The sequence below is a fragment of the Antedon bifida genome, chromosome 11 (genome assembly GCF_963402885.1).
Source record: "Antedon bifida chromosome 11, ecAntBifi1.1, whole genome shotgun sequence".
NCBI classification, from domain to species: domain Eukaryota; kingdom Metazoa; phylum Echinodermata; class Crinoidea; order Comatulida; family Antedonidae; genus Antedon; species Antedon bifida.
In genome coordinates, this window is record NC_136236.1 from 17,384,399 (window position 1) to 17,403,252 (window position 18,854).

Here is an 18,854-nt window from a genome sequence, read left to right on the forward strand (position 1 = left end):
CAACTAAAAACTGGAAACAACCAACAATTGGAAACAACCAACAATTGCAAACTACTAAAAAATATGACTTTTAAAATAGAGTACAGTAGAACCATTTGGATACCTCTATTAAGGGGACGATTATGTGCACGACAAAAGTAACCTAAAACTGGAAACAACTAAAAACTGGAAACAACCAACAATTGGAAACAACCAACAATTGCAAACTACTAAAAAATATGACTTTTAAAATAGAGTACAGTAGAACCATTTGGATACCTCTATTAAGGGGACGATTATGTGCACGACAAAAGTAACCTAAAACTGGAAACAACCAAAAACTGGAAACAACTGAAAACTGGAAACAACTAAAAATTAGAAACTAAAACAATATGACTTAAAATACAGTAGAATTTCTCCTTTTGGACACCTCTATTAGGGGACACCTTTCCTGTAAAAAAACAATAAGGGGAAATACACTAGTTCCAATCTCTTTTCAGGGGGAGACCTCAATTAATTAAGGGAATTTGTTAGTCCCAAAAAGGTGTCCTATATTAGGTATCCATTGCAAATAAAATGGCAAAAGTTGATTCCAATAAAATATGCATTTAATATATCTTTTGCGCTCCTAATTTAATCTATACTGACTTTTTCTCCATAGTTTGAAAATATTTCTTTTCACACAAAAAAGTGGAAACTCCCTTTGTATCTGGTGATTCATGCAGCCAATCAGAATACTGATCTACTGTGTTGCCATCTCAAGGGCCATGCCATGGGGATAACCAATTACCAGAAACAATCACAAAACGTGTACATTAATATCCTTGTCCACATGTTAATCTTTCAAAAATGTAACTGTCTTTATTATGAACATATGAGAATAAATTCACAGTTGTCATAGCAACAAGTGTTCAAAGAAAAATTCCATTTAAAAAATATTAATATAATAATCTGCATTCCATAGACAATACGCAAGAACCAGAAATAATTCAACGTGCTGTTCCTACTTACAGAAGGGAAATTGGTTGAATGAGAGTATTAGGCGCAAATTAAATAGTTCGCAATTTAAATGTGTATGTATTGTGTATTGTCCCCTAAAAAATAATTTTTCCAATTTTGTTTTTTATTATGCCATTTTAATTTCACATAATAGTTATCCACTTTGACCAAAAATTGGATCTAAACAAAATTTATTTACCTGAAAAAACTGTACTTTAAAGCAAAAAATGATCAAATTGGCTGCCAGCCAATGGATTTTTGGTTGAATTTTTGATAAAATAATTTTTTTCATTTTTTATTCTAAAGAAGTGATTAACTTTATTTAAACTACAAAATAACATTCAAAGTCCGATTTAATTAATCTTCATTTTTCATGTTTTTGGGGGACAATACATCTTTAATAGAGAAAACATTTTTATATAATTTAACGGTGTGCAACACACAGAGGCATTCTAAAGGCACCGAAGAATGTATTATAATTTGTAATTTGTTCATTACGACAATGTCTTTTATTTAATAATCCACAATGGATTGATCTTTACGAACAAAGTGGAAATTTATTGCATTAATAAACATTTCTTTTTAACATTGCCGACAAAAATCTGGTTTCTGAATCAAAATTATTTAAATGTAAATTTAATTGAATTCATGCATACGAATGCAATTTAATCATTACTGTACATAATTCAAAAGCTGTATACCATATAAACATGGACCTATAAATTATATATATATATAGATATAACTATCATACTGATTCAGGAATAAGCCCATCCTGAAATGAAAGCCTATCCCACATGATCCATGAAAAGTCCAACCAAAAAGTACATAGTACAATGGTTGTGTATTAACATTATAGTTTGTTAGCAATTATGGTTGGCCGAATTTAGCTCGGTTACACATGCCGTTTGACGGAATGCGCCAAAAACCTGAAATCAGTGATCCACAGCTAATGCAGCTACAGACTGTTGAAATATACTCTGTGGATTTCTGGGTCAACCATGAGTTGAGGGTAGTGCCTAGTAGGAAAGCACAGAAAGCAGGGACCAGCTACAGAAATCAATAAAATTAAGAATTGAAAAAACTTTAATTTGTGAAAAAGTGCAAAACAAGAAAAGAAGAAAATAATGACTAAACATTTTTTGTTTTCATTAATTATTTATTTATATGGATAAGGGAGAACCTCTACTTTGGCAAATCTCTATTAAGGGGACACCTCAATTAAGAGGACACTGGTGTGGTAGATATTGTATATCTATAATAAATTAAGACATGTATTTCTACATATATATTGCATTGCATTTTTACACATTCGTATAAAGGATATATGCAATATAATGATAAATTTGTATGTACATTTAAATATACATGTCATATTTAATTTAGCAGTTCTAAGGGAATAGTGAGCATTTACCGACACTTTCAATCTCGTGGCCAGAGGTTCACGACAGGCAGGCACGGGCGGAAGCCTGTGACAGTTTTATATTGACAAATTATGAAACTTTGGTCAGCCATGCCATAAAAAAAAAGTTGAGATTTAGCACCTGTCTATAGCCATACAATATCGTGGTTTTGGATCTTTTGGAAGTTTTGGTAATGTTTTTATTGGCAGGGAACATGAAAGTGTTGCCAAAAATAATCTTGCGATTCAAGATGGTACATGATTGGGATCCCGACCTATACTCAATTTCTGTGGTGTCGGAAATATCTAAATGCTAATACAGTAATTGAGTTAACACATTTTATCATGATCTAGTTGTCTTGTCATACCTTTTTTGGCAAGCTTTTTGGACTAGTAGTTAGATTGTCTTTTAACTAGCCTTTGCGCTTAGTTAAGATGGCTAGCCCAGGCAATAAGATGGCTAGCCCATGCAATAAGTTGGCTATTCCAGGCAAGTTTAACTAATGTCTTTTCTTCTTTTTGGACAGGTAGACTACTGGGCTAGTTGTAGCTTTTGTCTTTTTACTAGCCTTTTGTATTGTAGCAGGCTAGCATTTCTATGGCAATTTAACTTTTTAAATATAGGGCTAGTGAATCAAGCCATCAACATACTGTATATTTTTTTTTTTGTGGTAAAAATGTAGGACATTTCAGTTACAGGCCTATACAGACGTATCTCTCATTTTTGGGTTTTTCCAATAGGATAATCAGTTGCAATGAATGCAGTTGCCTGCAGGGCAAAATGGCCAATCAGAAAGCAGTATAGTACTGGTCACACAGAATTTGAAAGGACCAGTAGCGTCCTGTTGTCCTTCTACAAACAGAGAGTAGACAGAAGACTTGCTAGCTCATATGTTTTGTGACCTTTATAACAATAGGTGTTTACATTAATTGTTCAAAGGGAAATTTGAGAGTTAACACCTTCAAAACATACAATATGGTTCACAATAATGTCTGTGTTTGATTTTATGTATTTAATTTTCTCAGGTTTTTAGAATATTATTTTTTTTAATAGTTTTTATGAACTTAATCTTTAAAATAATATTAATATCAGTGGCAGGTCTAGAATGTTGAAATAGCGGTCCTGGTTCTAAAATTGCAAAAGTAAATGCTGAACTTTACTGTTTATCTATTTATTCTAAAGGTGTACAGTATTAAAATATAAACATACATACATGATATAGTGTGTTATAAGCCTATAGGCCTACTGTAGTAGGAAGGATGGTAAAATGTTTTTTATGGTAAAAAGACAAATTCCCAAACAACAGATTCAGAGATTTTGTACAGGAATATCAATAACAAACGAACAGATATCATTGCAATTGCCCTGGAGGACTAGTCCGCATGTCGTTGCAATCACCCTGGAGGACTAGTCCGCATGTCTCTATCACCAAATCATTCTATTTACACATCACTTCTTTGTCTCTAATTTGACTCATACAAGCATTGTTTTCAAACCAAAGTGAAATCAATCTTTTTCGGTACTAATCAACGTCAGATTTGTTCTAAGCCCTGTGAGGTACACCAAACTAACCTCATGACAAAACTGTTTGCAACGGTTTACACCCATACAACCGATACTCACTGGGATCTTAGCTCCTATAACTGAAACAGTGTCACAGGGGGCATAGTTCCATACTCGTAGGGTGAAGATCCTGACAAATTGTTACAGCCTAAACCACATGTTGCAACTAAAACTCTGTGAGCAGACTGGTTTTCACGAAGCTGTTAATTAGCCTAATTAATAAAACCAACACTTGTCATAGCAATGTTCATATGGGTTACAGCTGGCTTGACAAAATTAGACCCCTGTAAACAAAGCACATGTAAAACTTAGAATAGACTAAATTAAACTGATGCAGTTACAGTATACTCCAACTAATGGAGTCATTTTGGTGAATGATTGAGATTCTCTAAATATTATAACTGACATATTATTAATATTAAATTTAATATTTTAGATTTTTTAATGATTGACTAGTCAAAATTTTATCACAACGGAACCTGGATTTTAAAATTCATTTTATTGACACAAAAACAAGTGCTTTCCAATAAAGTCCCAAGAAATACGATTCAAATGTCAAATTGAGTAATTACACAGATTAGAAAACTTGACTTGTCCATATTATTGACCATTAGCAAAGTGACCATAAAATATTGACCATCAGAGTGACGCCTGCAGCCAAAGCAATCCTTGACCATACACTTCAATCAGAAAGTGGCCATAAAGTTTAACAAAAGGTTTTGGACAATCAAGGACCTCAAACTTTAGTAGGTAGATTGTTCAAATGAGTTTCAATAGATTCATGTTATAATTCACCCTGAACTTGTGTAGACAAATAAATAAAGAATGCTATTTGTACTGCAAGTACTTAACGATTATAATTCTATTTTTTATTAGGCAAGTTTCTGTTGAATATCTTCAAATAAGTTTGATTCATTTTTGTATACACAAAATACACAAATCAATAGTGGTGGTAGTAGTTTGTGAGTGCTGCTTACACAGTACCTGGATAAACCAACAATAGGCAATGCTTTCCCGAGAGAGAGAGATGATATAAAAGAATAAGTTCCTTGAAACCCCTTTCCACAATAATGAAGTAATCCGCCAACTATGCTCACATGTTGGCATGGCCCATTTCCACCATTATTATTATTATCCAAATGTGCAGTTATATTTTTAAATAGTTTTTTTTTTTTTTTTAAATCTAAATGTTATACAATTATTCAAGTCTGTCTTTAATTTTTTGAAACATAATTAAGTTAATTTTGAACTTGTAAAACAAGTGCCGACTGTTGTCACCTCTCTTAATTGAGGGATAATGTGTAAATCAATGCATAAATCAGATCAACACGCTCCTTATAAGCCTAATCAACTTGCTCCTTATAAGCCTAATCAACTTTTTCTCAGATGTCTGGAAATTGGATCAAATGGGACCACCCTTAGTGTGTTAATCAAAATGCTATTAACGGGTAAATTAAGAAATCATCCCATGTCAAATTAACCCTTACATCTCTGTATTTTCCAAAAGACATATTTTTAATGTTTTTCAATGTCTTATAGCAGCTATTATAAATGTTAAAAATAACTACTGTAGATCTATATATATATATCATTAATTCTTTTCATCCAATTGACCATCTACTGTTCAGACTTGATACGACAACCATGGCATTGTGCAATTGACGATTTAACCTAATTAGCCAATTAGCTCTTAGCATTCGTTTACAACAGCGTTTTCTGGTAAAATTACCATAGAGTACTCTTATTTAATAAGGGGAAACCGTTGGGACCTAACAATTGTTCTCTGAATAGGGTGTCCCCTGAATAGGATTTGATGTAGTGTTATAGTGTAAATATATATTGCTCCTCATTTATTTCACAGGAAGTGTCCCTTTAATAGAGGTGTCCCAAGAGGAGATTTGTCATGATAATGTTAACAGTTCATAATGGTTACAGTAGTGTCCATATGTGAAATTGTTATTCAAAATAATAGACATTGGTATGACAGTAGGTCTACTGTACAGGTAACATTTGAAATATTATTTTATTACTATTATTAAGGACACTTAAATTACCTTAAATTAAATCCACAAACTCATTACCACACCTTGGTAGAGAATATGCTAAATAGGAAAACCAAATATATCAGGATAGGAATTTGACAATGGTTTTGTAAATTGGATAATCTTTGCAATTTCCTTTTCACACCACCATTCGTGTGACCTCTATTAGTGTGGACAAGGTCATCAGCCATGTACTTGCTTAGCAACAAGTTCACAGACAGAATAAATGTAAATACTCATTTCAACAGATATTTTCTTTAATTAAAATAAAAACATAACGGCCATGTGATGATAGTTTTATATTACATATTAAATGGAACGGTAAAATGAATCCCCTTTTTTAAAAATGTCCCGAGGGGCGTACGTCACCAAAGATTTTGAAAAATTGAAGACTCAACACCTGTGCCTAATGGTATCCACAAAACGGCAGGTAAATTAGTTCCGGTAACGCCATAAATAGATGACCAAGCGCCTGCGTATATTTTCACAAATAATTAAAAATATCAAATGCCCTCCAGATAGTGTCAAATACAGTTTGGTGAAAGGAAATTTCATAATATCAAATTGTACCACACAGAACAACGGCCAAGAGAGAAATTCTTTCCGCGTGTACGGTACGGAATATTTCAAATTAACAAGAAACTTATTTTAGGTCATCTAGGTCAAAAGTATGTTATAAATAGTAAGATATTTCTATTTAAAACTTGTATAGCAAAGTAGGTCCATACGCTTTCTCTCATTTTTACTGTACAGTAAATATCAAATTTTAAAGGTGAATAGCTTACCGTCAATAACATTAATAATGTGCGGATGATCTAACATCTTCATTATTTCAATCTCTTGTTTTATTCGTTTCAAATCTTCATCATTTTCAATTTTGTTCTTTGGAATAGATTTTATTGCAACCTAAAAAAGAAACATCAAACAGAAATAATATTAATTAAGGATCAACAGTAGCGATTCAGCAGACTCTCGGTACTGTATAGAAAGTCGTCCAGTGTCATAGAGAAATTCTGTGATACAGCATCTCATGTGTTACACATGTGACACCTGTATCATAGATCTCAACCTAAAACATTAAAGCCCCCTTCCCTACGTTTTTTAGATCTAATTTAAGATCACAAACTATATTTAATGTAAAAATAATACTATATGGTCCTATTGCGATAACTTTTTTCGTCTTTAAACGGTTAAAAATGTAAAAAATAAGTCAATTCTAATAATTATAGCGGCCCGCTATAAATCCCAAAATGCATTGCGCGCGGATTGATATTTTTGTTTTTCACCTGTAATTCGCCCACTTTTCGATCGATCGTGAAGCCAAAACAAATGGAAGACTCCTAAATTTTCAGCGAAAATACCGGGTTTTCCCCAATTTGTATCAACAGAGTCTGGCAAAAATAGAAAGACAATTAATGCAGCAACTATACAACGTCAGGCTAGGTATATAGCTAGCGTACGATGTTCGTACGTTATCGATGTTTACCAGCTAGGCCTACAAAACTAAGCCTAGCTAGGCTAGGCCTAAGACCGTCCACGAGAGGTCGATCGCCGCGAGCTACTTAGGTAGTGCATTGTTTCTCACTTTTTATCATAATTTACCATAAAACGTACATTTAAGACAAGGGATGACATGGTTTAATGTTTTTAAAGTGATATATATGTATTATTTTCCAAAAAACGTCCAAAATTGCAGGGAAGGGGTCTTTAACCTAAATTGTCCATGATACAGGAAGCACATGTGATACACATGAGATGCTGTATTATGGAATTTGCCTATGATTACTGGACAAATGTCATACTGTATGTGGAGATAGAGCACTAAAAATCGTGAGAAAGAACTACATATTATTGTGCTTTTCTATTTAATTGCAGTTAAAACATTTGGTATTACGTGCCAAAGTAAATGATTTGACAATCATGTTAAAAAAAAATCTGCTAACGAGGTCTTATGTAAACTGTAACCTTTGAACATCATGTGTTAATATTCTTTTAAATACATTATCAGAATATCATAATTAATGATTGTTAAACTTTTTCAGTACATGACTCAACGGCACCCATTATTTACATTTGTTTTTTCACTTGCCCAGTAAGTAAATATCATTTACCACATACCACGGCTAAAGTCAATACATACAGACATGGAAATATTTTTCACATATTTATAGCTCTTTAGTACCGATAATCAATTCTAAAAGTAACCATGGCTAATTTTATACTAGGCCGAATACAAGGTCTGGTAAGATCTAGCTTGGGCTAACCAACCAATTTATAGGTAAGTGAACAAGTAACATGGTCACAAGCTTCCATACACATTTACAGCAACCTCATGCACCTGTGACATTTTATAAATATATAATATGTTATGTTAGTTTACTAACTTATAATATTAATATGTTAGTTTAATTGGGCTACCAAAGAACAGTAACCATACCTGTACTAGCCTGAATGTAAGATCTACTGTAGTAAGATCCACTTTAGTGAACTATAGCCAATTTATTGCAAGTGAAAAACTAACACTAACTACTGTACCACACGCATAATAACACAAAATCCTGTACCTATAACATTTTATAGAATAGGCCTATTTACAGTAATGTTAGTTTGGGCTACCAAAATGGTATTCGGGCAAGTAAAACCCCTGCTAATATTTAGTGAAAAACCATAGAGACATGTACAAAGTTAGTGAGAGGCATCTGAAAAACAGTATGTGATTGTGATGTTTTGAGAATGAGGCATGTTAAATTTTCCCTCAGCCTACAAGATTTATTTACGAATTGTCGGAAAAACATTTGAATGAGAAAGAATGTACTGTATAAACACAGAAAAAAAAGACAACTGTAACGTTTGTTATTTCTAGAACATGAAACTGATGAAAAATCGTAACCTTGAAACTGCGTTTAACCTGTTTTCCTGTTGGAATGTCTCCCCCTGCTTAACCCCATGAGGGAAGCGTAACAAAAGACCAAAGAGCACATACCAATGTCGTTGTTCATCATAAAAAGAAAATTGGAAACATTGTCATGTATCAGTGTGCCAAGATCATGGATTTAGTTGTGCTAGGCAGAGGTACCGAGGCCTAGCTTATAACAATAAGTTCATTTTAAGACATCAAACACTGTTTCACTGTCACCAAGACCCATCCAAAGAAAACAGAAAAGTTTCTGCTAAAACTCTTTAAAGGGCATAATTTCTATCTTCTTTTATCATATTTTTAGATACGATAAAAGATAGCCATAAGTTCATTTTAAAACATCAAACACTGTTTCATTGTCACCAAGTCCCATCCAAAGAAAACAGAAAAGTTTCTGCTAAAACTCTTTAAAAGCCATATTTAATTTCTATGTTCTTTTAACATATAAATAAATAATAAATAAATGATAAAAAATAGAAATTAAACATGCTGTGTCACTGTAGAAGAAGCCATATGCCGACAATCTTGCCAGCCACCCAATAAAAGTTTTTTCTTTTTATTTTTTAACATAGGGAAGTTTTTCTTATAATTCAATTGTTTTTGTGTTTTATTACATTTTGCTATAATAAAATTGAAGGAAGATATGCAGAAAATAGCCAATAATCAAATATGTTTGCATACAAGGTCTTCTTTTTGTTAAAACATACAAGAATGAACAAATTCCAAGTAAATTAAATCCATTTTAAATAACACAACCAAAAGTTGCATTTAGTACAGTATTCCCTGACGGTACTGTACTTATTAAATACATTTTGTTATTTTTTATTTATTGACTGTTTAATATCATACTATCATACTTATAAGATACATATGGAAAATCTTGCAGAAAATTTTAAATTTTTTCTGGCAGACCACATAACGATCTGAAAGTGATGTAAAAAGTTGGAAAAAAAAGAAGAAAATGTATTTATTTGATTGATATTAATATTTCAAATTCTATCCATCCTGCTTTAATATTATATTTACATGGCCATGAAAAAGAAATTGAAGTCTCCATACATTGCAAGATATAAACTATAATCTTTTATAATAAGTCTGACTTTATTTTATTAGACTCATTTACTATTACTGTATTAACTTCCTATAAATTTGCTATAAGATATTACACAGATTAAATTGTAATTGACGTGGCCGTCGCAACCTTGCGTTGTATTCTAGTCAACACTCGTTCGTCCAACCATTCCGACACTTTGACTGCTCTCCACTTTAACTATCAGGCATTTCAATTGCATGGTATTAAAACTTGCCTAGATATTAATCTCATAGGATTAAACAGCGAAATCTAAAGAATGTATTATGTACTCAACCATTCTATTAAATTTAGTTCTACTCTAAAAACTATTGCTGGAATTTAATACCTAAATAGAATTGTACGTTTTTCATGGATCCTCATTCCATAAGACAAGCCTTTAAAACCTGATTATGTATTTAGGATTTGTTAAACAAATTATTATTCATTCCAAAATTAAAGAATGCAGAGAATTTTAAACTGTAATAAATTATTTATTATTTGGATGCTAAAACCGATCATTACACAAAATAATAGGGAATTTACTCATCTTGCAGAGAAGTGATGTGATGGGTATCAAAAAGTTGTGGGTAGGTAGAAGAAAATATATTCTAAATGGTTCTTTTGTGTAGGGATTTTTTTTGACTAAAAATTTGGCTTAATAATTAATTAAGCTGGGTTGAGGACTATAAAAGGTGTTTGGCCACCTCTACCTACTGTAGCACAATTACCTAAATAGATTTAATAAGTATAATAAATAATATTTCAAAATGTCTATTCTTTCAAGCAGAATAATTTATATTATGATTAAGAAATATTTGTAGGAAAGTGTGAAATATATTGATATTTCATTTGAGAAATTTAGACCATTTTGAGAAAACGTTCTTAAATCAATACATTCTATGAAAACATTTAGTGTCACTGTGTGTCATCCAATGAGTACTGTGTTACTATGGCAACGATCAGTGTTTTAGTATCGCATAACAATGTTAATGTACCTGTTTATGTACTATGATATAAATAGAAAAAAATGCAGTAATAAGGTTGTTATTCAATATGATGGATGCACTCAATGGGTCTATTTCATTCATAAGTTTGGAATTCCTCATTTTTTGACAAGAGTCTTTGTACTATCATAGATATTGTGCTCTGTTTAACATATAACTCAACACCCTTCATTCACAAATTTCAATATATTATAAATATATTTTAACTCCCATCCTTTGTATTTGATCCATCCCAAACTGAGGTAGTAAAAGTGTGTTGCAATTTTAGTCATAGGCGTCAATTTTGAGTTTTAACTGTACCTATTCAGACTGCAGTAGTACTGTACTTTTAAAAACATGCTTGGGGTAGGTGCTAAAACATGGCAATATCTTTGAGGTATGGTGTTATAAATTTAGTCTAATTTGGATAGGTACAGTACTCTATGGCGAATTCAGAAGGGAGGGGCATGCTTGGTTTTTCTTTTAATATATATTTAGGCAATTATTGCCAAGGATAACCATAAGCATGGAGAAATAAGCCATACCATAAGCGAATTCATTCACTATCCTTCTTAAAGGTGGAAATCCTGTTCACAAGACAAACATATACACAAGATGCTCTACATAAACAAAGTCATATTCTAAGATGGTAGTGTATAAATTATTAAGCAGTATATTATTATTTACATATTATTTTAAAGTTTACCTATGCTCCTCCTTTTTATTAAAATTTAAACCATTTTATTTTTATTTTTCTAAAAATAAATAAGAAATTTAAATTATGAGAGAATATATATAATTTTGTGGTAGATGAAGAAATATTGATGTGGGAGTTTATGCAATTCATAAACCAAATGAAAAATACAATGTTTACTACTACTACTAGACAGATATACGCCTCTTCAGTCATTTTATAGTGATTCCTTTTGTGTGTATAAAGTTTACTAAAAGGGTGTAATTTACTAAACCTATTTATAGTGTTTTGTTGTCTTGACCACATAACATACAGTACATGATTGTTATAATTTTTCTCATTGTACGACAATTACGCATTACCAAAAAAGGGTTAATACCTAATAAATTACAGAATCATCAAATTGTTATTTAAATGAATTAACTAGTGTATAAAGGTGTATAATAATAGTTCATTCTTATATAGCGCATCACCTCACATTGTCAGTCACTATTGTAAAAGTGGGTTATTACCTAAGAAATTAAATGACAGAATTGGTATAAATTGATATTTAAATGAATATAACCATTGTACAATTTAAGGGTTATTACCTATCAATGTATTGAAACACAGAATCATTCAACTGATATTTAATTGCAAAAAAAGACTATTGTAATCACATGAGAAATGTATTATTATGCAATTATATGAGATATTGTATCTAAATAAGTTATAACCACAAATGAATAGCAATAGTCTATTATAAACCAATGACACATTTTTTAAGGAAAAACCGGTGTCTACCTAGGCATAACAACACCTATGTGTAATAATGACGATTCTTTTACGCTACAACGGTTTCTAATCATTTGTTATTTTATAACAATACGATTATTGATACGCACAGTTGGTGTATGGTACGGCAAGGGAACTCCCTTTTCCCAGTCCCCTATAATATACGGAAAAACACAATGACAATATTGAATCTGGATCAGACAATTAGTCAGAAGGTTAATCCAATACTGACATAGTAATAATAATATTTCATTGACTGTTTCTTATTAATTTGCTGGTCATAGTCGTAGAAACTTAACAAACCACCAACCTTCAATAATCTATGACTCATTGTCTTAAAAATATATTAACTGCAGGTCCTAAGTATTGCACAGTAAAATATGATTAAACATCATTTTCAAAATACAGTAGAGCCTCTATTAAAGGGGACAGTAACCAACATTTTTGTCCCTTTAATAAAGATAGGGGTTTGCAGTGTAATAATAAAATACATTGTATATTAGCCTGCGTTTGTTTCACAGGAAATGTTTTTCCATAATAGGGATGCCGCTGGTAGTGTTATAATACCACTCATTCATGTCACAGGAAAGTGTCCCTTTAATAGTGGTGTCCCTTGAAAGGCGTTGGAGATATTATTAAAACATATTAAACTATGTGTGTTTCACAGGAAAGAGGGGTATCCAAAATTAGGGTTCTACTGTATCTATCTATCTACTGTATACAAAATATGTGCTGTTGTTAGCTTGGTTTACCTTTAGATGTTTACGTTGGTTAACGTGACAGTTGTATGCTACAGCATGTAATATTTGCATACACCCACTCTACTGTATCTACAGCAACTGTAAACAGTTACCGATGGAATATTTTAGCACAATCTTGTAATAGCTTATATTCTTTGATTTTTTTAAATAGACAGGTAGACTACACAATGTATTTAACAGTTATTCTTTTTGAATACAAATAATTTGTTAGTTCTGAAGAATTAAATTATTAGTTATTCAAAAGGTGTCTGCATTGTTTTAGATTTGTAGATCGAGTACCTATATTTTTATGTTGCAAATAAGTTTAGCCTAATTAGCATAAACACCTGTCATTTTGTACATACGGTATATTAAAAATTATTTAAAATAGATTATTACTTTGCCATCTCAATACAATTTTAAATGTATCTAAATAAGTTATAACCACAAATGAATTGCAATGGTCTATTATAAAACAATTATAAACTCAATACAATTTTAACAGTAGCAGTGTTCGCACAGAAGTTATTCTAATAAATGCGTAATATTTGTATTATTAATATTTATTATTTACAGGTTGATTATTACTCATTCTCCTGACCTACATATGTATGCAAATATGTCAACTAATAAATAAAACATGCATATTCATTAATTAGATTTAACTGAAAGTTAATGAACATTTAACATCGTGGCCATGATAAATAAGTTTTCATTAAATAAAATGACAACAGTTGACAAATAACATAATTTTTCTCGCATAGGAAACAAATGCAATGTTGCTGCTTGGTACATCTATGTTTGCCTAATTAGCATATAGTATATAGAACACCTGTTATGAGAATTTGTACAATGTATTAATAGACTATTACCTTGCAACTGCAATAACAAATTATAAACTAGACATGAAACTCGTCACTTTGACGAGTTAGTTATCCGCACCACGACAAACGCCACGTGCACGTCATACGTTGGAATATTGCACACAGATAAAGATTATGGCATTATGACAAGAACTGAAGAATATGACATGCTGTTAGTGCTGAATTTTGTGTCATATAGTATATACATGCAAACAGTATAAGCTGTATACATATTACATACAGTGTAGAATAGGTGAAATTACGGGACCCGCCATTTATTCCAATTTTTAACATGGCGACGGTATCAAAATGAAACACTTAGATAGCAATTTCAGAAGGAAATTATCTCAGGAACAACATATTAACGTGTAGAAGAAATTTGAATACGTAAAATATAGATGCGCACCCTTTTAAATGTGATGAACTATTACGCAAAATATGAAAATACAACTTTTTTTATTCAACTGGCCATATGATGACGTCACAACATCCGATTGGCAAAATGTTTACATGAATTCGTATCTACAATCCAATAGCTTCCAGAAAACGTTTTAATCGTGATTATCACATTTTATTCTTACGAGCTATTACAGATTAAAATTTACTGTAAAGATGAAATTAATGACCCACGTAATTAAAATTTTTAGGCATGATGACGTCATAAAAATTAAAATATTTTTATCTCATGCTAAAGAAAGTTGATTGACCTACACAATATATAAATGTAGGAGAAAAAGGAATACAGATAAGCGCGATGCGCTCCATTGAATGTGATGAGCAATAACGAAAGAGACAAAAATCCTATATTTTACATTCGTGTGGCCATACGATGACGTCACAATGTTTTTTTAGCCTTATTGATGCATGATCCGATATCTACAACTCATCAACTTCTAGATTTTGTAATAAAAATAAACGGTTAACGGTTTACTTTAGAAACTATGACTGTTTAAAAAAAGACATAATTTTGACGATTTTTTAAGCTTTTTCATAAAAAACGCGCACGAATTGTCTAATTCAACGTGTTCGTATGGCGTTATTTAAACTGGAAAAGGTCTAAATTGTTTTCAAAATCACTGGGAAAGGCTTGAAAAATATAATTCAAGAGAAAAAAATATGTTTTTAACGCTATGTGCGCACCGCGCGCATAAAAAATTGCGCGCCCGTGGGAATTTTTGACATGCTCAAAATGACAAGAAACGCGTAAAAAGTTGATTAGAAATTAATTTTGCGCATTTTGAAATTTTAAATGCGCGTGCGCGCGTAACTTCTTGTCAAACATGCCATTTTTAATCCGTAGAAAGTTTGCCCCTGATATGACTTAAATTTTGTCAAAGTGTCAATACTAAATGACTTTTGGTTTTTAATCTATGATCAATCATTGAAATTCATAAAATTGCGCATAAGTCACGTTGCGCAACTATGACGTCATTCAAAAATAGGAGGTGCACAACTTCACGTAAATGCCCATATGTTGTCAAAGTTATGAAATGTTATGTTTACACATTTTAGAGGAACACGACTCACAAAAAGGAAGGAAGGAAAGAAGAATAATACAGAAAAAAAATATTGATCTCATACAATTACAAGGAGTTATCCGCTTGGTATACCAAGCGGATAACTAATTATATTGTACCTTACATAAAGGCTGTGGCAGATGAACACAATTTAATTTTTATTTAAAAAAAATTATTATTTTTTCACCTCCCTGCCTGTTCTAAGTAGTATTTTCGATTAAAATTTCTGTTCAATAATATGTTGCAATTAAAATGTGTATTGTTTATTATTAATAATAAATAAAACATAGTGTTATTCAGTAATTAATAAAAAGTTTGATTAAACTAAGTCTACTTACCAGTTCACCTGTAGCTATTTCCCTTGCTAACTTTACTTTGCCGTAAGTCCCTTTACCAAGTGTACGTAAAAATTCAAAACGATGTCTTAGCCTTTGCCTATGCCGAGAAGATTTTGTCCTTGTTGAGTTATCAACATTTGTGTGGCCTAGTAGGCCATGTCCATCTAACATTGTATCAAAAGTAGGCATTTCCTTTATTAATCCTATGTTGCTTGTAAGCTAGTCACAACATCCAAAAAAAAGTTGGGAGCGAGAGCAGAAGGAAGGCTTTCTTCCTGTGTGGTTAAGTCCGCCGGTAGTAGTACTCAGTTGCTGCAGCCTAAGATTTTCTTCCAACAATTTTAAGTTCGCACTTTTGCAGAATTCAATATATAAAGTTTAAATAAATACCATTTGCAAGTTGATGCTCCGTATAATTTTATAACATGTTCACTTGATGCCGTATTGTGGTTAAATAACAAAAATAAAATACCACCGCGACGGTGAATCAAAGTATCATTCTACCTGTTCACGGAAGACTGAGCAGACGACGATATGCAGCCAATCACAGACAAGTATACAAACTGAACTAAGTTTGACGTTTGTGGCGCTGTGCTTATAAGTCGAAACTTTATGACACCAACATTACGCATAGCTTCTACTATGAATTGTAAAACTAAGTTTTCGATATTAATAATGACAAATGAAACTCATATCTATCTGTTTTATATTTTATATACCATATTTAGTCATGTTGAAAAATATGGTTAAAACAGGTGGAAGTTCTACTCTTAATATGGACATAAAATGGACAGTATATCACTACACTGATATCCAAAATTATAATTTAATTATTGGGTGTTCAATTGTTTTCGATATATTACGTGTAGGCCTACTTTCTTAAATGTAACGGCATATATAAAAATGTACTGTATATGATTAATACAAACATTTCACTAATTCACAGCAAACGAAAGGGATTAGAAACATACTTAATGTAATTTAATACTAAAATACCTGTATTGTGTGTCCTTATCCACAAAAAAGAAACGAAGTAGGCCGACAAATAATTAACGAGTTTATGTAAGCTATTTACAATAATCTCTGTTCCGGTGATACAATCGCGAAATAGGTCTATTAAATGTTTCTTTTTTTATTGTAAGGTCACGGATCTTGTGACAATGTTTATAATAAAATTAATAACGAACCGGAATATCTATAAACGGAATAATAATTGGAACATCTTTAAATTTGTTCCGGAAGTTCAATTTGAATATTGTCGCTAGTGAAATTCCCCGGATGTTTAGTGTTAGTTGTTAGTGTTAGTGATGTAATGTGTAGTTAGGGAAAGGATTATACCGCCTGTCTATTAGTATAAACATGGAGGAAATATTTCTCCATGGTATAAATGTTAATAAAAAAACCCATGGACGTCACCTTTCACGAATTATCAATAAGACCTTATAAAATCTACCAGTATGTCTTGGTGAACAGTTGTGAAAAGGGCGTGGTCTTTTTAATGTGGAAACTCCCAAAAGAGGGGTCTTAACTGCATTATGAAATAAACACAAAATATTATATAATAATTATATTACACTCAACACATGGTGATAATAAATGAAAGATTAAAATTGCCGATAATAATATGACCCGCATACCAATCTTACGATGACCTTATCATCCAAGGTAACAAAAAGTGCACGCGCGGAGGATGCATCACCATGCGCGCAGAGGGGGAGACATAGTAAATTAATAAATGTGCCGAAACATAGTGCTTTCCATCAACGATGACCAAAATAAACATTGAAATATTCTAAAAATAACTTATTTGTTGCTGTAAGCGATGATCGAAGATAACTCAAAATATTTCATAAATCATAATCGAATTATGTTAAGATAGTTATGATCTAACCACAAGCGGGAATAATGTGGTTCCAATTAGTGACCAGGGGGAGAAACAGTAGGACATACGACCAAACGTCATGGAATAATAACAATGCTATGGAATATAATTCATTGTCTGTAGGTAAATACATGTAAAATAATTGTTGGAAATAATTGAAATGTCCACATCCTTGAGCATTCCATGGAAAGTTAACAACCGGTATTTTTTTAAATAATTAAATCTGGAATTTGTTTGATATGAATCATACAATTTCAGCAACATTTTTACACCGGGGATATATCGTAGGCCTACCGTACGATACCACTTGTTTAGAACATGGAGCTATTTTTTAGCTCCATGTTTAGAAGATACTGCGGTACAAATTGATATTTCTTTTCTCGAGCAAAGTCTATCAAATGCAATTGATGTTTGGAACCAATTTAATAATGGAACAATAGACCAAAATTAATGTATGTTCTTGGTTCACCTGTACTTGATCTTCCTAGAAATATTGAAGTTGCATTCGATAGATTTTGTAAAGGTTTCACCAAACGGGCATGGAAAGACAGAAGGGAAAGCAACAATGAAAATGGTTCTTTGTTTTTTAAATCCGATCCTGTATTACTTTTGTTAATGTTAATTATTTTTTATATTTTGTACATAATTTAGTTTCTTTGTAAATAGGCCTATTGTTAAATCATTTTTTTCATCAACTTTAATTTTACTTATTCTGGACGCGCCTTCATTCATGAAGTGTGCCACTGTTTCAGAAGTGTAGCTTCCAAATAAATTATTCTTATTACCAATGCGTTTTTAAGATTACGGATATCAATTATAACATTCTCCCCATTTTAGGTTAAAAATAGCTCTCTAGGCCTGGTCCTTCTTATAAGGAAGTATAAACCACTGCAACCCCCTACATTCCCGGACCTGGAACTTCCAAGTAGTCCAGTATAAATCATTATTCCAACATAAAGGCTAAAGATAACAGGAAAAGGTACAGAAAAAAATAAAACTGTCCGACCTTATATTTCCCTTGTCCTGCTGACAGAATATAACACAAACACGGATATAAATATAAATCACCCAGAATCGATGACGTTTCT

General features: G+C 31.9%; 1 protein-coding gene across 1 annotated transcript in view; it reads right to left on the reverse strand.

Annotated features, from left to right (window-relative positions):
• LOC144855256 (uncharacterized) overlaps window positions 1–16,328 on the reverse strand; it is a 38,944-nt gene extending 22,616 nt beyond the window's left edge. Inside the window, exons 1-2 of the mRNA XM_078713058.1 lie at window positions 15,885–16,328; window positions 6,772–6,892 (exon numbers count right to left, since the gene is read on the reverse strand). Coding sequence (XP_078569184.1) covers window positions 6,772–6,892; window positions 15,885–16,073 — 310 coding nt within the window. The 5' untranslated portion in view covers window positions 16,074–16,328. The remainder of the gene's footprint in view (window positions 1–6,771; window positions 6,893–15,884) is intronic.
• Window positions 16,329–18,854: the final 2,526 nt, after the last annotated feature.